The sequence below is a fragment of the Rhinatrema bivittatum genome, chromosome 8 (assembly GCF_901001135.1).
Source record: "Rhinatrema bivittatum chromosome 8, aRhiBiv1.1, whole genome shotgun sequence".
Lineage (NCBI taxonomy): Eukaryota > Metazoa > Chordata > Amphibia > Gymnophiona > Rhinatrematidae > Rhinatrema > Rhinatrema bivittatum.
The window spans coordinates 4,101,860-4,122,790 of record NC_042622.1 but is presented as its reverse complement, the minus strand read 5'-3'; the positions used below and the strand labels follow the sequence as shown (position 1 = coordinate 4,122,790).

Genomic DNA, 20,931 nt, shown 5'->3' with positions numbered 1-20,931 from the left:
TTTTTTCAATATGGCAACTCCACAAGGTTATACGAGCACCGGCTTAATGGCGTCCCATTAAGCCGGTGCTCGTATAACCTTGTGGAGTTGCCATATTGAAAAAATAAAAGACATTCTGTTTTGTAAGACTGTTTGAATCAGTTTTGTCAGGATTACACATCCTCCTGCACTATATGTACATTGCGATTTCGCTTGAAGTGCAGTCCTTGCTCATTATTTGTTTTGTGGTCTTAGATTTCAATTACTCCAATATTGACTGGGTAGGTGTAACATCAGTGCGTGCTAGAGACATAAAGTTCCTGGATGTAATAAATGATTGCTTCATGGAGCAATTGGTTCAGGAACCAACAAGAGGGGAAGCCATTTTAGATCTAATTCTTAGTGGAACGCAGGAGCTGGTGCGGGAAGTAACAGTAGTGGGGCCACTTGACAATAGAGATCATAGCATGATCAAATTTTACTTATTGACTGGAAGGGGAATAATAAGTAAATCTACAGCCCTAGCACTAAACTTTCTAAAGGTGGATTTTGTAAAATGAGGAAAATAGTTAGAAAAAAACTGAAAGGTGCAGTTCCCAAGGTTAAGGGTGTACAATAGGTGTGGACATTGTTTAAAAATAACATTTTAGAAGCACAGTCCAGATGTATTCCTCACATTAAACAAGTTGGAAATGAGGCCAAACAACTGCTGGTATGGTTAAAAGGTGAGGTGAAAGAGGCTGAAGAAAATAGAAAAAAAACCATAAGCATTGGCAAACTAAATGTAAAACGTTGATAAGACAGGCTAAGAGAGAATTTGAAAGAAGCTGACCATAGAGGCAAAAACTCATAATAAAAACTTTAAAAAATATATCTGAAGTAAGAAACCTGCAAGGGAGTTGGTTGGACCATTAGATGATCGAGGGGTTAACACGGCACTTAGGGAAAATAAGGCCATTGTGGAAAGATTAAATGAATTATTTGCTTCAGTTTTACCAAGGAGAATGTTGGGGAGATACCCATTCCGGAGATGGTTTTCTAGGGTGATGATTCAGATGAACTGACACAAATCACAGTGAACCTGGAAGATGTAGTAGGCCAGATTGAAGAGCAGAAAAGAAGACAGGAGTTGAGTGGCACCTTATAGACTAACTAAAAAAAACCATTCACTTCCGTAGACCTTGCAAAACGGATGACCTCATCACAGCCCTTTCTAATGAACTTACCAAACCAGACCTGACTGACTCTGAGTCAGCTCTCTCTTCTTGGTCTCAACTTACCAGCACTGTTGCCAATAATGTTTGCCCCACACAATCTCGAGAAATTAACCCAGCAAATAACAAAAAGAAACCTTGGTACATGCCTGAGCTTAAAACCATGAAATACAACCTGAGAAACTAGAAAAAAGCTGGCATAAAGATCCTTCTCCTGTCCAACTGGCTAAGTTCAGATCCTACCTACACACCTACCAAGAAACCATAGACAAAACTAAAAGAGACTTTTACGCCCAAAAAATTCATCAACTCCAATTTAATGCATGAGCCCTTTTTGAAAATGTATCAAATTTAACTAAAACTACCTTCACCCCCATCCCCGACACTGATGACAATGCTAAATGTGAAGAACTTGCACGATATTTCCACAATAAAATAGAAAAAATTATGTTACGCTTCTCTTCTACCTCCACATCCACTAATACCCAAGCAACAGACACCACAACCGTTGTCAAGTCATTCAAGACCACCACATCGTTGGAAATAGAATCCATCCTCAAGAAAATTAAACCCGCAGTGCACCCCTCAGATACCATCCCTACCAAAACCCTCCTCACCATCCCCAACATCATCTCCAAACCTATATCTAACATCATCAACAGATCCATCTCACTCGGCACAGTCCCAAACCAACTTAAGCAAGCCATAATAAAACCTTCCCTCAACCTTGCTGATCCTGCCAACTTTCGCGCCATTTACAACCTTCCCTTTATATAAAAAATCCTTGAAAAAACTATCAATCAGCAACTTACTGACTACTTAGATGAATTTTCATCACATCCTCTTCCCCTCCCAATATGGTTTCCATAAACACCATAGTACTGAAACCCTCCTGATCTCCCTTTCCGACTACATCCTGAAAGCCCTAGATAAAGGCCAATCATACATCTTGGCCCTCCTGGACGTATCCGCCGCGTTTGACACTGTCAATCACAACATCCTTATAGAACACCTTAAAGAAATTGGCATTTCTGGCATCTCCCTTTGCTCGTTTCAATCATACCTTAGCAACAGACAATACAAAGTAAAAATTGGGAACAGTGAATCGAAACCAATTAACCTGACACAAGGCGTCCCACAAGGTTCCTCACTGTCTTCTACCCTCTTCAATATATACCTCCTCCCCCTCTGCCATCTCCTCTCCGAGCTTGGTCTTCCGCATTTTATATATGCGGACGACGTACAGATCCTCATACTCATAACCGACACACTACATAATGCCATGAAGACCTGGGAATCGGCCCTCGCTGCTATCAGCATCTTGCTTTCAGACAACTACCTTGCACTCAATACCGCTAAAACTGAGCTCTTAATTATCTCACCCCACAATAGCAACTTTAACCTACCACTGCTCAACACACCACCTTCCTCCCTCACCTTTTCTCAACATGTCCGTAGCCTTGGCGACACACTGGACAGTCAATTTAACCTTAAAAAATGCATCAACTCCACCCTAAAAGATTGCTTCTTCAAACTTCACACGTTAAAAAAAACTCGAACCTCTGCTACATCTCAGTGTCTTGCACAATTCTCCAATCCACCATCCGTTCCAAAATAGACTACTGTAACGCTATCTTCCTAGGCCTCCCAAAAATACAGTCCAACCCCTCCAGCTGCTCCAAAATGCTGCAGCCCGTATCCTCACCAATGCCCACAGAAATGACCATATCACCCCTGTCCTCAAACATCTGCATTGGCTGCCAGATAATATACAAGTCCCTCACCATCATCCATAAATCCCTTCACAACCATAATGTGCAATGGTTCAATGAGCACCTCCTATTTCGCATCCCTGACAGACCCACCAGAAACCAATATCTGGCAACGCTGCATACACCCTCGCCTAAACTCACAAAACTTATGTCCACCAAAGACCGTGCACTCTCCATTGCAGGTCCTGCTCTTTGGAACAACATGCCCTCTAGTCTTCGCCAGGAAATGTGCCCCAAGAAATTCAAACAGAACCTCAAGACCTGGCTATTCAAATAGGCCTACACCTGAGCCTACTGAATCCAACACCCCCCTTGCAGGTTTCCTTCCCCTCCTCCCTCCCTCTTCTTCACCTGCCTCTTCTCCCTCCCTCCCCTGCTTCTTACCGCACCAGCAACTCAGTAGACCTGCTCTTAGCTCTACCCCTCATCGCGCTGCGCCTTTCCTTCCCCTCCTGGACAGCAATTTCATTCTCTCCATAGGGTATAGTCTCTAAATTTCCTGTCCCCACGTTTGTAAATACGTCATCTCAAAAGCCTTGCCTGTAATTTTTCTGTCAATTCTTCCAGTGATTTACTCTGAGTGTACATATTTCACTCAGGTCATAGAGACTCTCTTTGAATGTAAATATTTATCCAGGTCATACTTTTGTTTGTAAAATGTATGTTCTCCATACATGGTTACTCATTTTGCCTTGATAGCTCTTAGTTTTAATTCCTCAGTTCCGTGTTTCTTGTAAAGCCTATTGCTGCATTATTTTATATGTAAACAGATGTTCCCAGCAACTGTCGGTACATAAAAATGTTTAAATAAATAAATAAGTAATTTATTAAAACATGAGCTTCTGAGGACAGAGTCCACTTCGTTAGAAGCATGAAATGACGTTCAGGAGATGGGTAAAATATATACAGAGGCATTGGATTAGGCAGGACATGGTGTGGAGAGAGTGTTAATAGCATTATACTTTAGCCTACTGAAAACTAAGGAAAGTGTGAACAGACAGAATGATATGCTAGCACTTAAATTCATAGATAGTTGTAGTGAGTCATGAACCATTGTCTCTGTTCAGACTTTGGGTGATAGTGTTAAGTTTTTAATGAATTCCAATTCAGCAGTTTCCAGCTGGAGTTCTCCTTTGAAATTTCTCTGTAGGAGCATAGAAACATAGAAACATAGAAATGACGGCAGAAGAAGACCAAACGGCCCATCCAGTCTGCCCAGCAAGCTTCACACATTTTTTTTCTCATACTTATCTGTTTCTCTTAGCTCTTTGGTTCTATTTCCCTTCCACCCCCACTATTAATGTAGAGAGCAGTGATGGAGCTGCAACCAAGTGAAATATCTAGCTTGATTAGTTAGAGGTAGTAGGGGTAGTAACCGCCGCAATAAGCAAGCTACACCCATGCTTATTTGTTTTACCCAGACTATGTTATTCAGCCCTTATTGGTTGTTTTTCTTCTCCCCTGCCGTTGAAGCAGAGAGCTATGCTGGATATGCGTGAAGTATCAGTTTTTCTTCTCCCCTGCCGTTGAAGCAGGATATGCATTGAAAGTGAAGTATCAGGCTTATTTGGTTTGGGGTAGTAACCGCCGTAACAAGCCAGCTACTCCCCACTTTGTGAGTGCGAATCCTTTTTTCTTCTCCCCTGCCGTTGAAGCAGAGAGCTAAGCTGGATATGCGTGAAGTATCAGTTTTTCTTCTCCCCTGCCGTTGAAGCAGGATATGCATTGAAAGTGAAGTATCAGGCTTATTTGGTTTGGGGTAGTAACCGCCGTAACAAGCCAGCTACTCCCCGCTTTGTGAGTGCGAATCCTTTTTTCTTCTCCCCTGCCGTTGAAGCAGAGAGCTATGCTGGATATGCGTGAAGTATCAGTTTTTCTTCTCCCCTGCCGTTGAAGCAGAGAGCTATGCTGGATATGCATGAAGTATCAGTTTTTCTTCTCCCCTGCCGTTGAAGCAGAGAGCTATGCTGGATATGCATTGAAAGTGAAGTATCAGGCTTATTTGGTTTGGGGTAGTAACCGCCGTAACAAGCCAGCTACTCCCCTCTTTGTGAGTGCAAATCCTTTATTCCACATTTCCTCTTGCTGTTGTAGCTTAGAGCGATGTTGGAGTCACAGTAACCATGTGTATGACTGAGAAAGAAGGGTAATGGGAAGCAAGGGAAAAGGGTGAGGGGTGAATGATGGAAGGTAAGGGGATTGAGTGAGAAGGTGAGTGACAGGGAAGAGGGAGAGAGGGTTGAATGACTGAGAGGAAAGGAGGGTGATTGATTGACGTTGAGTGAGAGGGAAGGGAAAAGGAAGGGAGGAATAAGAAGTGTCATAGTAGAGGGGTGGCTGACTCTGGTCCTTGAGAGCTTGTTCGTCTTGCCCATTTGACTACAACCAGAGAAATCTCATTTTCGGTAGCAGCCCCTTCTTTATGGAACTCACTGTCATATGATCTCCGTCTCCAGTTGGCGTGCTTCCTTCTGCAGTAGGCCTATGGCTAGCCCGAGCTGATAGTGGTCTGATAAGGTGATTCCTTCTGAAGAACCCTCTATTGTACTAGGCCCATGTTTATTCTGTGCTGTTGTCGGTTGGTCCTTCCTTTTATGTCTTTTTATTGTATATGTTTTGTCATCAATTTCAATTTTATGCCTGCTTTACTGTAAATCACTTAGGCCTATTTTGTGTTAAGCGATTAATAAATTTTAATAAATACAAAGAGGGAAGTGAGGAGAAGAGAGAGTAGACAGGTGCATGAGTGTGTGTGTGTGTAGGGAGAGAGAAAGGAAGAAATACGTTTGAGTGTCCGATTCTCTCCTTCCCCTACTAATCCAAGTCTGCAATCTCAGGATGACTGGAAAGTTTGCCGGTATGGAGAGAGGCGGGAATTGTTTTTATCTTTATTAGTTTTAATTATTTGAAATATTTGATTTTGGGGAAATTTTTAAAGTTTAAAGGTATTTTTTTTCCTTATTCTTCTTACTTATTAGGAGGTGGTCTATTTATCGGTGTTGTAATATGCTTTTTATTAGTATGGTTTCCTCACTGTTATGGTTGATATATATTCTTTTACTTTGTTTTATGAGGATTGGTGATATTTCAGTTTTTGCATTATTGCACTGCATATGAGTTTGGCTATTAGTGGTTTCCAGTCCAGTGTTTGTCTGTACCTTACTATTTATACTTTATGGCCTGCATCTGTGACTGAGGTAAAGTGGTCTTCTAGCTGGGAAAATGCCTTGTACTTGTTGGGTTGAATGTTTTTCTGATTTTGGTAGAGGCTGGGATCCATGATTGAAGGGGCTCCTTGGGTGCTACAAATGATGTGCCTGTCCCTCCCCGCCCTGCCCCACTCTCCAGCCCTCGTTGTGCTCGATAACTTATTATGTGGCCCAAGCCCAAAAACATTTGCAGTGGAGAATCCCTTCAGGAGATTGTGTCGTTCCTTCTTGTATTCTACAGTGGGGTCGGAGGGCAAGGGCCTGTAAAATGTGGTGTTGGAAAGTTGTGTCTTTGCTTCTTGTGTGTAGTCCAATCTAATCATGAAGCCATGGCGCCTCCTTTCTCAGCTTCTTTGATAATGATGTCCGGATTGTTTCAGAGGCTATGGATGGCTTCCCGTTCTATGCAGCTAAGGTTGTGGTGTAAGCGGTGTTGTTTATTGATTATCTCACATTGAGCACGTTGTCGGAAGCATTCAATGTAAAAATGACAGTCCAGTGTTACGTCCAAATGAGGGTGTCCATTAGAAGTTTGTTTTGGATATTCTGTGTGGGTGGAGAGTGTGTATCAGTGTTGTCTTCTGTATGTGGCTGTGTCTCAGTGTGTTGGTTGGTTGAGAAGTATTCCTTGAGTCGGAGACTGCAGAAATAGGATTCCAAATCACTGCAAATTTTATTATCATGTGGATGTGGTGGGGCAGAAGGAGAGTCCCCTTGAAAGGACACATTCCTCTGCCTGGCTGAGTGTGTGGTTGGACAGATTAGTAATGTTGGTGCGGTTTGGGGTACCTGTTGTATGACCTGGTGTGGTACTTAGGAGACTGGATAGTTTAGCTTCTTTCTTCTTCTTGAGCATGGTGAAATGTTTGTGGTAGATGGCTTGTCTCTTGTTGGAGAAATTCTGTTCTGTTCTGTTCAGGTTTGAAAGTTCTTTGTTGATCTGGCTCTGTCTGTTGTATAGGATGCTAATTAGGTAATTGAGTAGTTGTTTGGAAAGATTATAATACAGCACAATGTGTCTCCATAGATTGTATGGTATATGGATTCTAGAGGATTTTTTATCCTGAGTCCTTTAGGGTTGATGTCCTATGGTTTGCATTTAGATAGAAGGAAGATATCCGTCTGTATCTGAGCAAGTTTCTTCATAAGATTGATAGATTTCTACTTCATACCATCACAGAACCCAACAATATCAACTATAAAATCCAGGGTTCATTCATCTGCTCTTCTTCTAGTGTAATATAAGCAATTACCTGCCAGCAATGTCCTTCTGCTATTTACAAACAGGTCAATCTATAAGGAAAAGAATAAAAGGACATAAATCTGACATTAGAAATGGCAACATTCAGAAACCAGTAGGAGAACATCTCAATCTTCCAGGACATTCTCTATCTGACCTTAAGGTTGACATGCTCCTACAGAGAAATTTCAAAGGAGAACTCCAGCCGGAAACTGCTGAACTGGAATTCATTAAAAAACTTAACATTATCACCCAAAGTCTGAACAGAGACAATGGTTCATGACTCACTACAACTATCTATGAATTTAACTGTTAGCAGATTATTCTGTCTTTTCACACTTACCTCAGTTGTCAGTAGGCTATACTATAATGCATTAATTCTCTCTCCACGCCATGTCCTGCCTAATCCAATGCCTTCTCTCTGTTCTGTATATATTTTACCTATCTCCTGTACATCACTTCATGCATTTAACGATTTGGTGAGAGAGGTAATGGTGGTGGGGCCACTTGGCAATAGTGATCATAATATGATCAAATTTGATTGAATGACTGGAAAAGGAACAGTGTGCAAATCCAAGGCTCTCGTGCTAAACTTTCAAAAGGGAAACTTTGATAAAATGAGAAAAATTGTTAGAAAAAAACTGAAAGGAGCAGCTACAAAGGTAAAAAATGTCCAAGAGGCGTGGTCATTGTTAAAAAATACCATTTTAGAAGCACAGTCCAGATGTATTCCACACATTAAGAAAGGTGGAAAGAAGGCAAAACGATTACCGGCATGGTTAAAAGGGGAGGTGAAAGAAGCTATTTTAGCCAAAAGATCTTCATTCAAAAATTGGAAGAAGGATCCAACAGAAGAAAATAGGATAAAGCATAAACATTGGCAAATTAAATGTAAGACATTGATAAGACAGGCTAAGAGAGAATTTGAAAAGAAGTTGGCTGTAGAGGCAAAAACTCACAGTAAAAACTTTTTTAAATATATCCGAAGCAGAAAGCCTGTGAGGGAGTCAGTTGGACCGTTAGATGATCGAGGGATTAAAGGGGCACTTAGAGAAGATAAGGCCATCGCGGAAAGATTAAACGATTTCTTTGCTTCGGTGTTTACTGAAGAGGATGTTGGGGAGGTACCCGTAATGGAGAAGGTTTTCATGGGTAATGATTCAGATGGACTGAATCAAATCACGGTGAACCTAGAAGATGTGGTAGGCCTGATTGACAAACTGTAGAGTAGTAAATCACCTGGACCAGATGGTATACACCCCAGAGTTCTGAAGGAACTAAAAAATGAAATTTCAGACCTATTAGTAAAAATTTGTAACTTATCATTAAAATCATCCATTGTACCTGAAGACTGGAGGATAGCAAATGTAACCCCAATATTTAAAAAGGGCTCCAGGGGCGATCCGGGAAACTACAGACCGGTTAGCCTGACTTCAGTGCCAGGAAAAATAGTGGAAAGTGTTCTAAACATCAAAATCACAGAACATATAGAAAGACATGGTTTAATGGAACAAAGTCAGCATGGCTTTACCCAGGGCAAGTCTTGCCTCACAAATCTGCTTCACTTTTTTGAAGGAGTTAATAAACATGTGGATAAAGGTGAACCAGTAGATATAGTATACTTGGATTTTCAGAAGGCGTTTGACAAAGTTCCTCATGAGAGGCTTCTAGGAAAAGTAAAAAGTCATGGGATAGGTGGCGATGTCCTTGGGTACTTGCCAGGTTCTTATGGACTGGATTGGCCACTGTTGGAAACAGGATGCTGGGCTTGATGGACCCTTGGTTTGACCCAGTATGGCATGTTCTTATGTTCTTACCCATGGACGCAGCCAGGGCAGGTGAGCGGGGGCTGGGGGAAAGTTTGCCCGATCCTGGCTCCTCTAAAGGTCTTGTCCCGGGGGGTGAGGGGGTCGTTTGCCCGTGAAATTTCGTCTCTCTGACCTGACACTCCACACTAACGCAGGGGTAAGGGTAGGCGGTAAATTAGCAGGTTAAACATGCGGCAAAACTGCAGGTTAAAAAGGCGATAATCGGGGCGCACGTTACTGTATGGGAGGGAATAGCTAATCCGATCGCTTACATCTCATATACATGCCGCGGGCGGAAAGAGTTTCCCATTAATTTAAAGAAGCGGTAAGGATGGGTTAAAAGGGATAGTGAATCGCGGGTTGTGAGTAGAAAGCGGGTTAGAAGCAGGGTAACCGCGGCCGCGCTTTACTGTATCGGCCTGTTAGTTAGCCCACTAACTTTAGGACAGCTCTTTGACTTGACTAGACTTAGCCAGCTAGGTCATCTGGCTAACTCTGAATATTGGAATTAGCTGGTTAACTTAGCCAGCTAACTCAATGCCTCAATATTGTGGCTGCACTGTTGAATATGCCTCCCAAGGCAGACTGATAAGTTTATCTAGCTTATCCCAGACGGATGAACTAGATAAACGAATATCATAAGCAGATATCATAAGCAGATATCGACCTCAGGACCTCCAGACCCGACCGGCGGACGACCCGTGGACCACAGCCCGGCCCTACCTCCACGGCAGGACACAGATCTCTGCCTCCAGGACCCACCTCCACAGTGAGCCCTAGCTGTCCCGACAGCCGCAGCCTGATGCCGTAAAGCCGAGCCCTCCTGCACTGAGGAGGGAGGCCCATGCAGCCTCCCTTCCATCAGGGGATCCCAGTGAGCACACTCTACAGGCTGACCAAGCTCTTCCTTCTTGCCTACACCACACCCGGACTCCAGTCCTACATAACCCTGTCTATCCCTTGCCTTAATGCTTCTGCATCAAGTCTCCATTGACTCCTTGCCCTAGCCACTCTTGCCTTAGGGCCTTCTGAGGCCTATCTTTGTTTAGTCTCATGGCCTCTGCGTCTTCTGAACTCAGCCTTGCCTTGCAGTCATCCAGCCTTCTGCTTTTAGCTTTGTCATGCTTTGTGGCCATCCGGCCTTCAGCTCCTAGCCTTGCCTTGTGGCCTTAGGACTTTCTGGCTCTCTTCCTTGTTTTGCAGCCTAATTTGGCCTACTTTTGACCTCTGGCCTATCCGGGCCTTGCTTACTTTTGTGGCCTCTCTAGGCCTCTCTGGGCTTTCCTGTATTGCTGCCTTCAGGCGTTATATTCCATGTCCTGTGTTGTCCTTGTCTTGCCCTGTCTTAGTCTCTTCCTGTTCCTGAGTTCCAGTCTGTGCCTCATTTCCAGCCTTACGTGCACACTGTTCCAGTCCAAGCCTGGGTTCCAGCCACACCAACATATCCAAGCCCTGCCATCCCACGACACCACCGTTAACTTATCCGGCTGAATTTTAGCCTCCAAATATATTAGCCAGCTAGAATTTAGCTGGATAAGGGCTGAATAGAGCTGGGAAAGCCAGACAGATGGATAACTATTACATTATCTGTCTAAATGGCTTTTGAATATGGACCTCATAGTTTTTTCCGGTTTCCTTGCAACCTGATCTAAAACCATTTAAAAAAGAGCTAAAGACCTGGCTTTTTAACAAGGCTTATTAGGAATCAGAGTAAAGCCTTATTAAGATGTTTGTTCTTTCCTATTATCTAAATTTATTGATTCTTCTACTTTTAAGTGTTCCTTTTTAGTACATGTTTATTTGATTTATATTTTATCTATTTATTAGCTTATTTGTATCTCTGATTTTATTTATATTGTTATTGCCTTGTAATATATTTATGTAATCACACTTATGCATATAAAATCAATACAAATAAATAACTTATGCAGCTGGAGCAGGATTGGGAGGAAGCTCTTGTGTTTACTTTTAACCATCTGTTTCCCTGCAGGTCTCTTCGGCTGCTGGGGGCCCTTGCGCTGGCGGGCACAGGATTTGGGGCATATAACATGGCAATGGCTATCCTGAGCCCCTGCCCCCTCCTGCAGCATTCAGTCTGGGGTGAAGTCCTTATTGTAAGTAATCAATGAGGGACCGTTCTCATTGCGTTATATATATTTGCCAGCAGGGACTACTGTAACACACTCTTCCTAGGATTACCATACACCACTATCAGACCCCTGCAAATACTGCAAAACTCAGCTGCCAGAATACTGACTGGGAAAGGCAGGAGAGATCACATCACCCAAACACTGGCCAACTTACACTGGCTCCCAATAGAACAAAGAGTACAATTCAAAACACTATGCACAATTCATAAACTAATAAACGACGAAAATGCTGACTGGCTAAACACCGCACTGCGTTTACATGTCCCTCAAAGGAATCTCAGGTCCACCAATAAAGCTCTGCTAGCCATACCCTCAGTCAGAACAGCAAAATTAACCCAGGTTAGAGAGAGAGCGCTATCTTTGGCAGGACCATTATTATGGAACACATTACCACTTGAACTGAGATTAATGAAAGATTTAAAACTTCAAAAAAAGCCTAAAAACTTGGCTCTTCAAAAAAGCATTTCACAGTGAGGTCGCTGAAGAGACAACAAATACATTCAGCTGAAAGTCACCAATAAAAGCAGAATTATTAGGTTTTTTTTTTAATCACAATTAAATATTAATTTAAACCAGTATGCTCATATACGATTATCCCGGCAATCATAAATAGCATCTCCAACCCACTTATCATTTAGAATATATTATTTATTTATTTATTTCTTTATTTATTTATTAGTTTTTATATACCGGGGTTCCTGTATAAAATACATATCACCTCGGTTTACAAGGACATTATTGATCAATGTAACCGTAAATCAATGTAACCGTAAAATATTGGCACAGCATGGATAACTTAGAAAACAATCAAACCTATTTCGTGCCTAAATGTAAACCGTTGTGATGGTGCATTACTAAACGACAGTATAGAAATGTTTTTAAATAAATAAATAAATTATTTAGTTATTTAAAGGTTCTTAGATTCTACCTCCAGTAATAAAATTATTCTAAGCAGATTTAAAAACTACATAACATGTGACGATATCCCAGTGTTGCTTTATACCATGTGATATTATCCCAGTATCACTCTATACCATGTAATATTATCCCAGTATCGCTCTATACCATGTGTCCTTATCCCAGTAAAACTCTATACCACATGATATTATCCCAGTATCGCTCTATACCACGTGTCATTATCCCAGTATCACTCTATACTATGTGTCATTATCCCATTATCGCTCTATACCACGTGATATTATCCCAGTATCAATCTATACTACGTGATATTATCCGAGTATCGCTCTATACCACGTGATACTATCCCAGTATCACTCTATATCATGTGATATTATCCCAGTATCGCTCTATACCATGTGTCCTTATCCCAGTATCACTCTATACCATGTAATATTGTCCCAGTATCACTTTATACCATGTGTCATTATCCCAGTATCGCTTTACACCATGTGACATTATCCCGCTACCATTTTATACCATGTGACATTATCCAACTACCATTTTACACCATGTGATATTATCCCAGTATCACTCTTTACCACGTGATATTATCCCAGTATCACTCTATACCATGTGTCATTATCCCAGTACCATTTCATACCATGTGATATTATCCCAGTATCACTCTATACCATGTGTCATTATCCCAGTACCATTTCATACCATGTGATATTATCCCAGTATCACTCTATACCACGTGATATTATCCCAGTACCATTTCACACCATGTGATATTATCCCAGTATCACTCTATACCATGTGATATTATCCCAGTATCACTCTGTTCCATGTGTCATTATCCCAGTACCATTTCACACCATGTGATATTATCCCAGTATCACTCTATACCATGTGATATTATCCCAGTACCATTTCATACCATGTGATATTATCCCAGTATCACTCTATACCATGTGATATTATCCCAGTAACATTTCATACCACATGATATTATCCCAGTACCATTTCATACCATGTGATATTATCCCAGTATCACTCTATACCATGTGATATTATCCCAGTACCATTTCATACCATGTGATATTATCCCAGTATCACTCTATACCATGTGTCATTATCCCAGTACCATTTCATACCATGAGATATTATCCCAGTATCACTCTATACCATGTGATATTATCCCAGTACCATTTCATACCACGTGATATTATCCCAGTATCACTCTATACCATGTGATATTATCCCACTACCATTTTATACCATGTGATATTATCCCAGTATCACTCTATACCATGTGTCATTATCCCAGTACCATTTCATACCATGTGATATTATCCCAGTATCACTCTATACCATGTGTCATTATCCCAGTACCATTTCATACCACGTGATATTATCCCAGTATCACACTATACCATTTGATATTATCCCACTACCATTTCATACCATGTGATATTATCCCAGTACCATTTCATACCATGTGATATTATCCCAGTATCACTCTATACCATGTGATATTATCCCAGTACCATTTCATACCATGTGATATTATCCCAGTATCACTCTATATCATGTGATATTATCCCAGTATCACTCTATACCACGTGTCATTATCCCAGTACCATTTCATACCATGTGATATTATCCCAGTATCACTCTATACCATGTGATATTATCCCAGTATCACTCTATTCCATGTGTCATTATCCCAGTACCATTTCATACCACGTGATATTATCCCAGTATCACTCTATACCATTTGATATTATCCCACTACCATTTCATACCACGTGATATTATCCCAGTATCACTCTATACCATGTGATATTATCCCAGTACCATTTCATACCATGTGATATTATCCCAGTATCACTCTATACCATGTGTCATTATCCCAGTACCATTTCATACCACGTGATATTATCCCAGTATCACTCTATACCATGTGATATTATCCCAGTACCATTTCATACCACGTGATATTATCCCAGTATCACTCTATACCATGTGATATTATCCCAGTACCATTTCATACCATGTGATATTATCCCAGTATCACTCTATACCATGTGTCATTATCCCAGTATCACTCTATATCATGTGATATTATCCCAGTATCACTCTATACCACGTGTCATTATCCCAGTACCATTTCATACCATGTGATATTATCCCAGTATCACTCTATACCACGTGATATTATCCCAGTATCACTCTATACCATGTGTCATTATCCCAGTACCATTTCATACCATGTGATATTATCCCAGTATCACTCTATACCACGTGATATTATCCCAGTATCACTCTATACCATGTGTCATTATCCCAGTACCATTTCATACCATGTGATATTATCCCAGTATCACTCTAAACCACATGATATTATCCCAGTATCACTCTATACCACGTGATATTAACCCTGTACCATTTCACACCATGTGATATTATCCCAGTATCACTCTATACCATGTGATATTATCCCAGTATCACTCTATTCCATGTGTCATTATCCCAGTACCATTTCATACCATGTGATATTATCCCAGTATCACTCTATACCATGTGATATTATCCCAGTACCATTTCATACCATGTGATATTATCCCAGTATCACTCTATACCACGTGATATTATCCCAGTAACATTTCATACCATGTGATATTATCCCAGTATCACTCTATACAATGTGGTAATATCCCAGTACCATTTCATACCATGTGATATTATCCCAGTATCACTCTATACCATGTGATATTATCCCAGTACCATTTCATACCATGTGATATTATCCCAGTATCACTCTATATCATGTGTCATTATCCCAGTATCACTCTATACCATGTGTCATGATCCCAATACCATTTCATACCACGTGATATTATCCCAGTATCACTCTATACCATGTGATATTATCCCAGTACCATTTCATACCATGTGATATTATCCCAGTATCACTCTATACAATGTGGTAATATCCCAGTACCATTTCATACCATGTGATATTATCCCAGTATCACTCTATACCATGTGATATTATCCCAGTACCATTTCATACCATGTGATATTATCCCAGTATCACTCTATACCATGTGTCATTATCCCAGTATCACTCTATACCATGTGTCATGATCCCAATACCATTTCATACCACGTGATATTATCCCAGTATCACTCTATACCATGTGATATTATTCCAGTACCATTTCATACCATGTGATATTGTCCCAGTATCACTCTATACCATGTGATATTATCCCAGTACCATTTCATACCATGTGATATTATCCCAGTATCACTCTATACCACGTGATATTATCCCAGTATCACTCTATACCATGTGTCATTATCCCAATACCATTTCATACCATGTGATATTATCTCAGTATCACTCTATACCAAGTGTCATTATCCCAGTATCACTCTATATCATGTGTAAATATCCCAGTACCACTTTATACCATGTGTCATTATCCCAGTACCATTTTGTACTATGTGACATTATCCCAGTATCACTCTACCATGTGTCATTATCCCAGTATCACTCTATACCATGTGTCATTATCCCAGTACCATTTTATACTATGTGACATTATCCCAGTATCGCTCTATACCATGTGTCATTATCCCAGTACCACTTTATACCATGTGATATTATCCCAGTATTACTCTATATCATGTGTCATTATCCCAGTACCATTTCATACTATATGACATTATCCCAGTATCACTCTATACCATGTGTCATTATCCCAGTATCACTCTGTACCATGTGTAAATATCCCAGTACCACTTTATACTATGTGTCATTATCCCAGTACCATTTTATTCCATGTGATATTATCCCAGTATCACTCTATACCACGTGTCATTATCCCAGTATCACTCTGTACCATGTGTAAATATCCCAGTACCACTTTATACTATGTGTCATTATCCCAGTACCATTTTATTCCATCTGATATTTATTTTATTTATTTATTTAGAAACTTTTATATACCGGCATTAGTGGGTACATCATACCGGTTCACATAATAACTGAAAGTTTGGAAAATACATTTCAACAGGGAGAAAGTAACTGGGCAGGGGATAAAATAAATAGGCAGTAGGAAAGATAGTTAAAAAACAAGAAAGTCATAACCAGAGAATACAGTTTATAATTTACAATGATAGTCTCCTATACCATAGTCTCTCTATACCATAGTCTCTCTATACCATGTGTCATTATCCCAGTATCACTCTATACCATGTGTCAATATCCCAGCACCATTTTATTCCATGTGATATTATCCCAGGTTCGCTTTATACTATGTGATATTATCCCAGTATCGCTTTTTAGCATGTGATACCACCACAGTATTGCTTTCTAGGGCAAGGCTAGGTGGATTTCTCGTGTCCCAGCAGTATTTTCGTGCTGCTTTGCATTCCAGCTCAGTGTGAACTTTCATCTGTTGTGATGTGCTGTAATGAACTTTCATTCCCAATTACCCAGGAGGCTTACACCTAGCCTGGAACTCCTCTCACAAGCTGCTATGTGTCCCTCCCTCTACAGCAAAATGAGTCCCAGAATGAGAGCCAGCCCCCAGCCACTGGCCAGGCTCAGCTCAGATATATTCTGATGGCACGGTAGCCGGCTGTAAGTTCTCTGTGTAGTAGCAGAGCCGGGGATCGCCCGAGCACATCTGTCCCTCTAGCTGCTTCAGAGTCCAGACTGCCATAAGTCCTTGGTTGATGAGCAATCAGGATTTCTGAGAAAGTCTGCAAGCTTATCGGCTGTCCCAAGTCCACATTCCAGGTGCCTGCCTGGTAGCCCAGAGCAGATCAGGGTGACACCTGGGGGTCAGATTCAGAGGCTGAGGATGGAGCTCTGGGATATGACTGGTGCTGCAGGACTGGAGGGTCAGGCCCAGGATCAGAGTGGAAGCTGGCGAGGGTGCTAGGACTCCTGCCATCTATTTTCAGGACAAATAAGCTGCCTTTAGTAATGAGGACTGTGACAGAGTCTCCTCGCCACTGGCTGTGGACAGTCCCAGGTCTCTGAGCAGTGCTGAAGCAAACTTAAAAACCCTGCCAAGGCAGGACCAACAACCAGCATTCACCCACTTATGCACTGTATCATGCATTTAGCTCAGGCCACTTACTGCAGGTACTTCCCTGTCTCAGCTAAGTTTGGAGGGAGAGGGGAGAGCCAAGGTCATAAGGAGCATTGACAGGACTTGAACCCAGGTTCTCATAAGGAGCCCACAGATCTAGCCACTGGGCCACTCCTGCACGCCACATCTGGACCTGGAGAATCAAATCCTTCGTGTCAAGTTTTCTGATGCCGTCACACATCCTGCTGGGGATCTATCTATAGATAATAATCATTAAAAAAAAAAGTTTAATTACGTGCTTTTCCAATTAAAACTTCTCAAAGTGTGATATAGTAAACATAATAATACTGTAATATGTTAATTAAATGTAAAGACTAAGGCAGTAAAGAATCTGTGCTGCTGGGATGCCTGCAGCAAACACTTTACCTCAGGCTGAAGGCGAATCTTCTTGCACTGGAATCATTGCCTCTGCTTTACCCCAAACGTACAATCAACATTACTAAGAACTTATTCAAGGGCCAGCTCGGCGGAAGGGCTGGGCACTTTCATGCATAAGGTCCCGCTTCAGTTCGGGTCTGGGCCTTCTGCAGCCTGGGTGGGCCAGAGCTGGGGTGGGGAGGGCTCAGTAATAAGTGGCCCCTGCTGACTGGGCCCCGGGTATCACTGTTATAATTACTAGCCTAGGGCAGGGGGCGGGAGCCTATTAAAATAAGGGAAAGCTCATGTGCCAAAATCCCAGCACAAGAGAGGAACCACCTGGCCAAAAATCACCAAAATCTCTTTGTGTACTGTTCCCTGTACATATCCAGATCAGTCCAGACTCCCGGGTTTTGCCTCCCTGCCAGCAGATGGAGACAGAGAAAGTTTCACTGACACTGTACATAACCCAGTGTGCCTCCTGCACTCCCTCAGTATTTCTCTGTCTCCAGCAGTTCCTTGCACGTACCCAGATCAGTCCAGACTCCTGGGTTTTGCCTCCCTGCCAGCAGATGGAGACAGAGAAAGTTTCACTGACACTGTACATAACCCAGTGTGCCACCTGCAGTCCCTCAGTATTTCTCTGTCTCCAGCAGTTCCTTGCACGTACCCAGATCAGTCCAGACTCCTGGGTTTTGCCTCCCTGCCAGCAGATGGAGACAGAGAAAGTTTCACTGACACTGTACATAACTCGGTGTGCCACCTGCAGTCCCTCAGTATTTCTCTGTCTCCAGCAGTTCCTTGCACGTACCCAGATCAGTCCAGACTCCTGGGTTTTGCCTCCCTGCCAGCAGATGGAGACAGAGAAAGTTTCACTGACACTGTACATAACCCAGTGTGCCACCTGCAATCCCTCAGTATTTCTCTGTCTCCAGCAGTTTCTTGTACGTACCCAGATCAGTCCAGACTCCTGGGTTCTGCCTCCCTGCCAGCAGATGGAGACAGAGAAAGTTTCACTGACACTGTACATAACCCAGTGTGCCACCTGCAGTCCCTCAGTATTTCTCTGTCTCCAGCAGTTCCTTGCACGTACCCAGATCAGTCCAGACTCCTGGGTTTTGCCTCCCTGCCAGCAGATGGAGACAAAGAAAGTTTCACTGACACTGTACATAACCCAGTGTGCCACCTGCAATCCCTCAGTATTTCTCTGTCTCCAGCAGTTCCTTGCACGTACCCAGATCAGTCCAGACTCCTGGGTTTTGCCTCCCTGCCAGCAGATGGAGACAGAGAAAGTTTCACTGACACTGTACATAACCCAGTGTGCCACCTGCAGTCCCTCAGTATTTCTCTGTCTCCAGCTGTTGGGAATCCTGGCCGCGGACCGCCGCAGCCGGGTCCCGCCACCTCATCCGGCGGACGCTGGTCTCCATCTTTCTCTGCAGTCCTGCTACGGTATTCTCCCCACGAGGGAGACGCCGCCGGCTGCTTCCTGGGCTCCTCCCCCTTAGGCACGTGCCTGCGGCCTAGCTGGGGATTTAAAGGGGCCGCGGCGGGAAACCTCGGCTTGGCCCCCAACGATGACATCACTGGCTGGGGCTATTTAAGCCCACTTTCTGCTTCTCTTCCTTGCCTTGGCAACAGGTCAGCTCGAGAGAGTAGGTAGTTGCTTGTTCCTGCGTTCCAGTCTCCGTTCCTGTGTTCCTGCTTGTTCCTGCTTCTGTTCCTATGTTCCAGCCTGTTCCAGTGCCTTTTCCCGAGTTCCTGTGTTCCTGCTTCTGTGGTTCTGTTCCTCCTCCAGTTCCTGTCTTCGGTTGTCTCCTCGGCTCTGACTTCGGCTTGGTATCCTGATTCTCCTGTCTTCCGCCTGCTCCGACTTCTGGCATGGTTTACCGTGTTGCACTGCTGCTGCCCGCCTCGACTCCTGGAACGACTCTGTTCTTCTGGATCTCCGCCAGCACCAACTCGGACCGTCTACTGGACTCTCCCTGCCAGGAGACCTTCGCCCAAGTCCTGCCGGCCCCAGCACGCAAGGGCTCAACCTGTGGGAACGAGGGCTGGTAAAGGTGAAGCTCCAGTCTGTTCTCCTGGTCCTGCACCTCCTCCTGGCTGAGAGTACCACTAGAGGGCTTCCCCTCGGTGGATCCATCTGCTCTCAAGCCGGCTCAAGGGTCCACAGTTCCAACAGTTTGCCAAGGCCATGGACCCAGCGGATCTCTCCGGCCTCCAGGCCATTCTGGGCGCGACTCAACGTTTGCAGTAGCAGCAACATTGCCTGGACCTTTTGGCTGCCACCACTGAGCGGCTGGCTAACCCCCTGGATTCCACCCCGCAGGCTGCGGCACCACCTCCGCCTCCAGTTTCAGTGCCGATGCCTTCAGCGTCCCTGCATCTACCAGCACCACCTCGCTATGCTGGGGATCCTAAGCAGTGCCAGGGTTTCCTTAACCACTGCTTCATGCGCTTCTTGCTTCAACCAACGCAGTTCCCGTCTGACCATGTCAAGAGGACGTACGTTTTGTCCTTGCTGGATGGCAGGGCCCTGGCTTGGGCCTCCCCCCTGTGGGAGCGAGGCGACTTTCTGCTTGGGGACCTTCAGCGTTTTGTCCAGATGTTCAAGCAAGTCTTTGACGAGCCGGCTCGACAGACCACGGCTGCCACGGAGCTCCTCCATTTACACCAGGGTTCCCGAACTTTGGTTAACTGTGCAGTCGAGTTCCGCATGCTGGCCTCAGAACCGGGTTGGCGGGAGGACAGCCTGCAAAGTATTTTCCTGGAGGGTCTGTCCTCAAGGATTAAGCACGAGCTTGCAGCTCGGGAACTGCCTGATGACCTTGAATCTTTGATTGATTTGACTGGGCGGATTGACCGCCGCTTACAGCAACGAGCCTGAGAATTAAAGCCCGGACATAGGCCCATTCCACTGCCTCAGCAGCTTGGGACGCTCAGCGATGGGGTTAAGAACATAAGAACATGCCATACTGGGTCAGACCAAGGGTCCATCAAGCCCAGCATCCTGTTTCCAACAGAGGCCAATACAGGCCATAAGAACCTGGCAAGTACCCAAACACTAAGAAGATCCCATGCTACTGATGCAATTAATAGCAGTGGCTATTCCCTAAGTAAACTTG

General features: G+C 43.3%; 1 protein-coding gene across 2 annotated transcripts in view; it reads left to right on the top strand.

Annotated features, from left to right (window-relative positions):
• SLC52A3 (solute carrier family 52 member 3) overlaps positions 1-20,931 on the top strand; it is a 59,275-nt gene that overhangs the window by 20,112 nt on the left and 18,232 nt on the right. For both annotated transcript variants that reach the window (XM_029612078.1, XM_029612077.1), the window contains exon 3: positions 11,213-11,336. In XM_029612078.1, the coding sequence (XP_029467938.1) occupies positions 11,213-11,336 (124 nt within the window). The remainder of the gene's footprint in view (positions 1-11,212; positions 11,337-20,931) is intronic.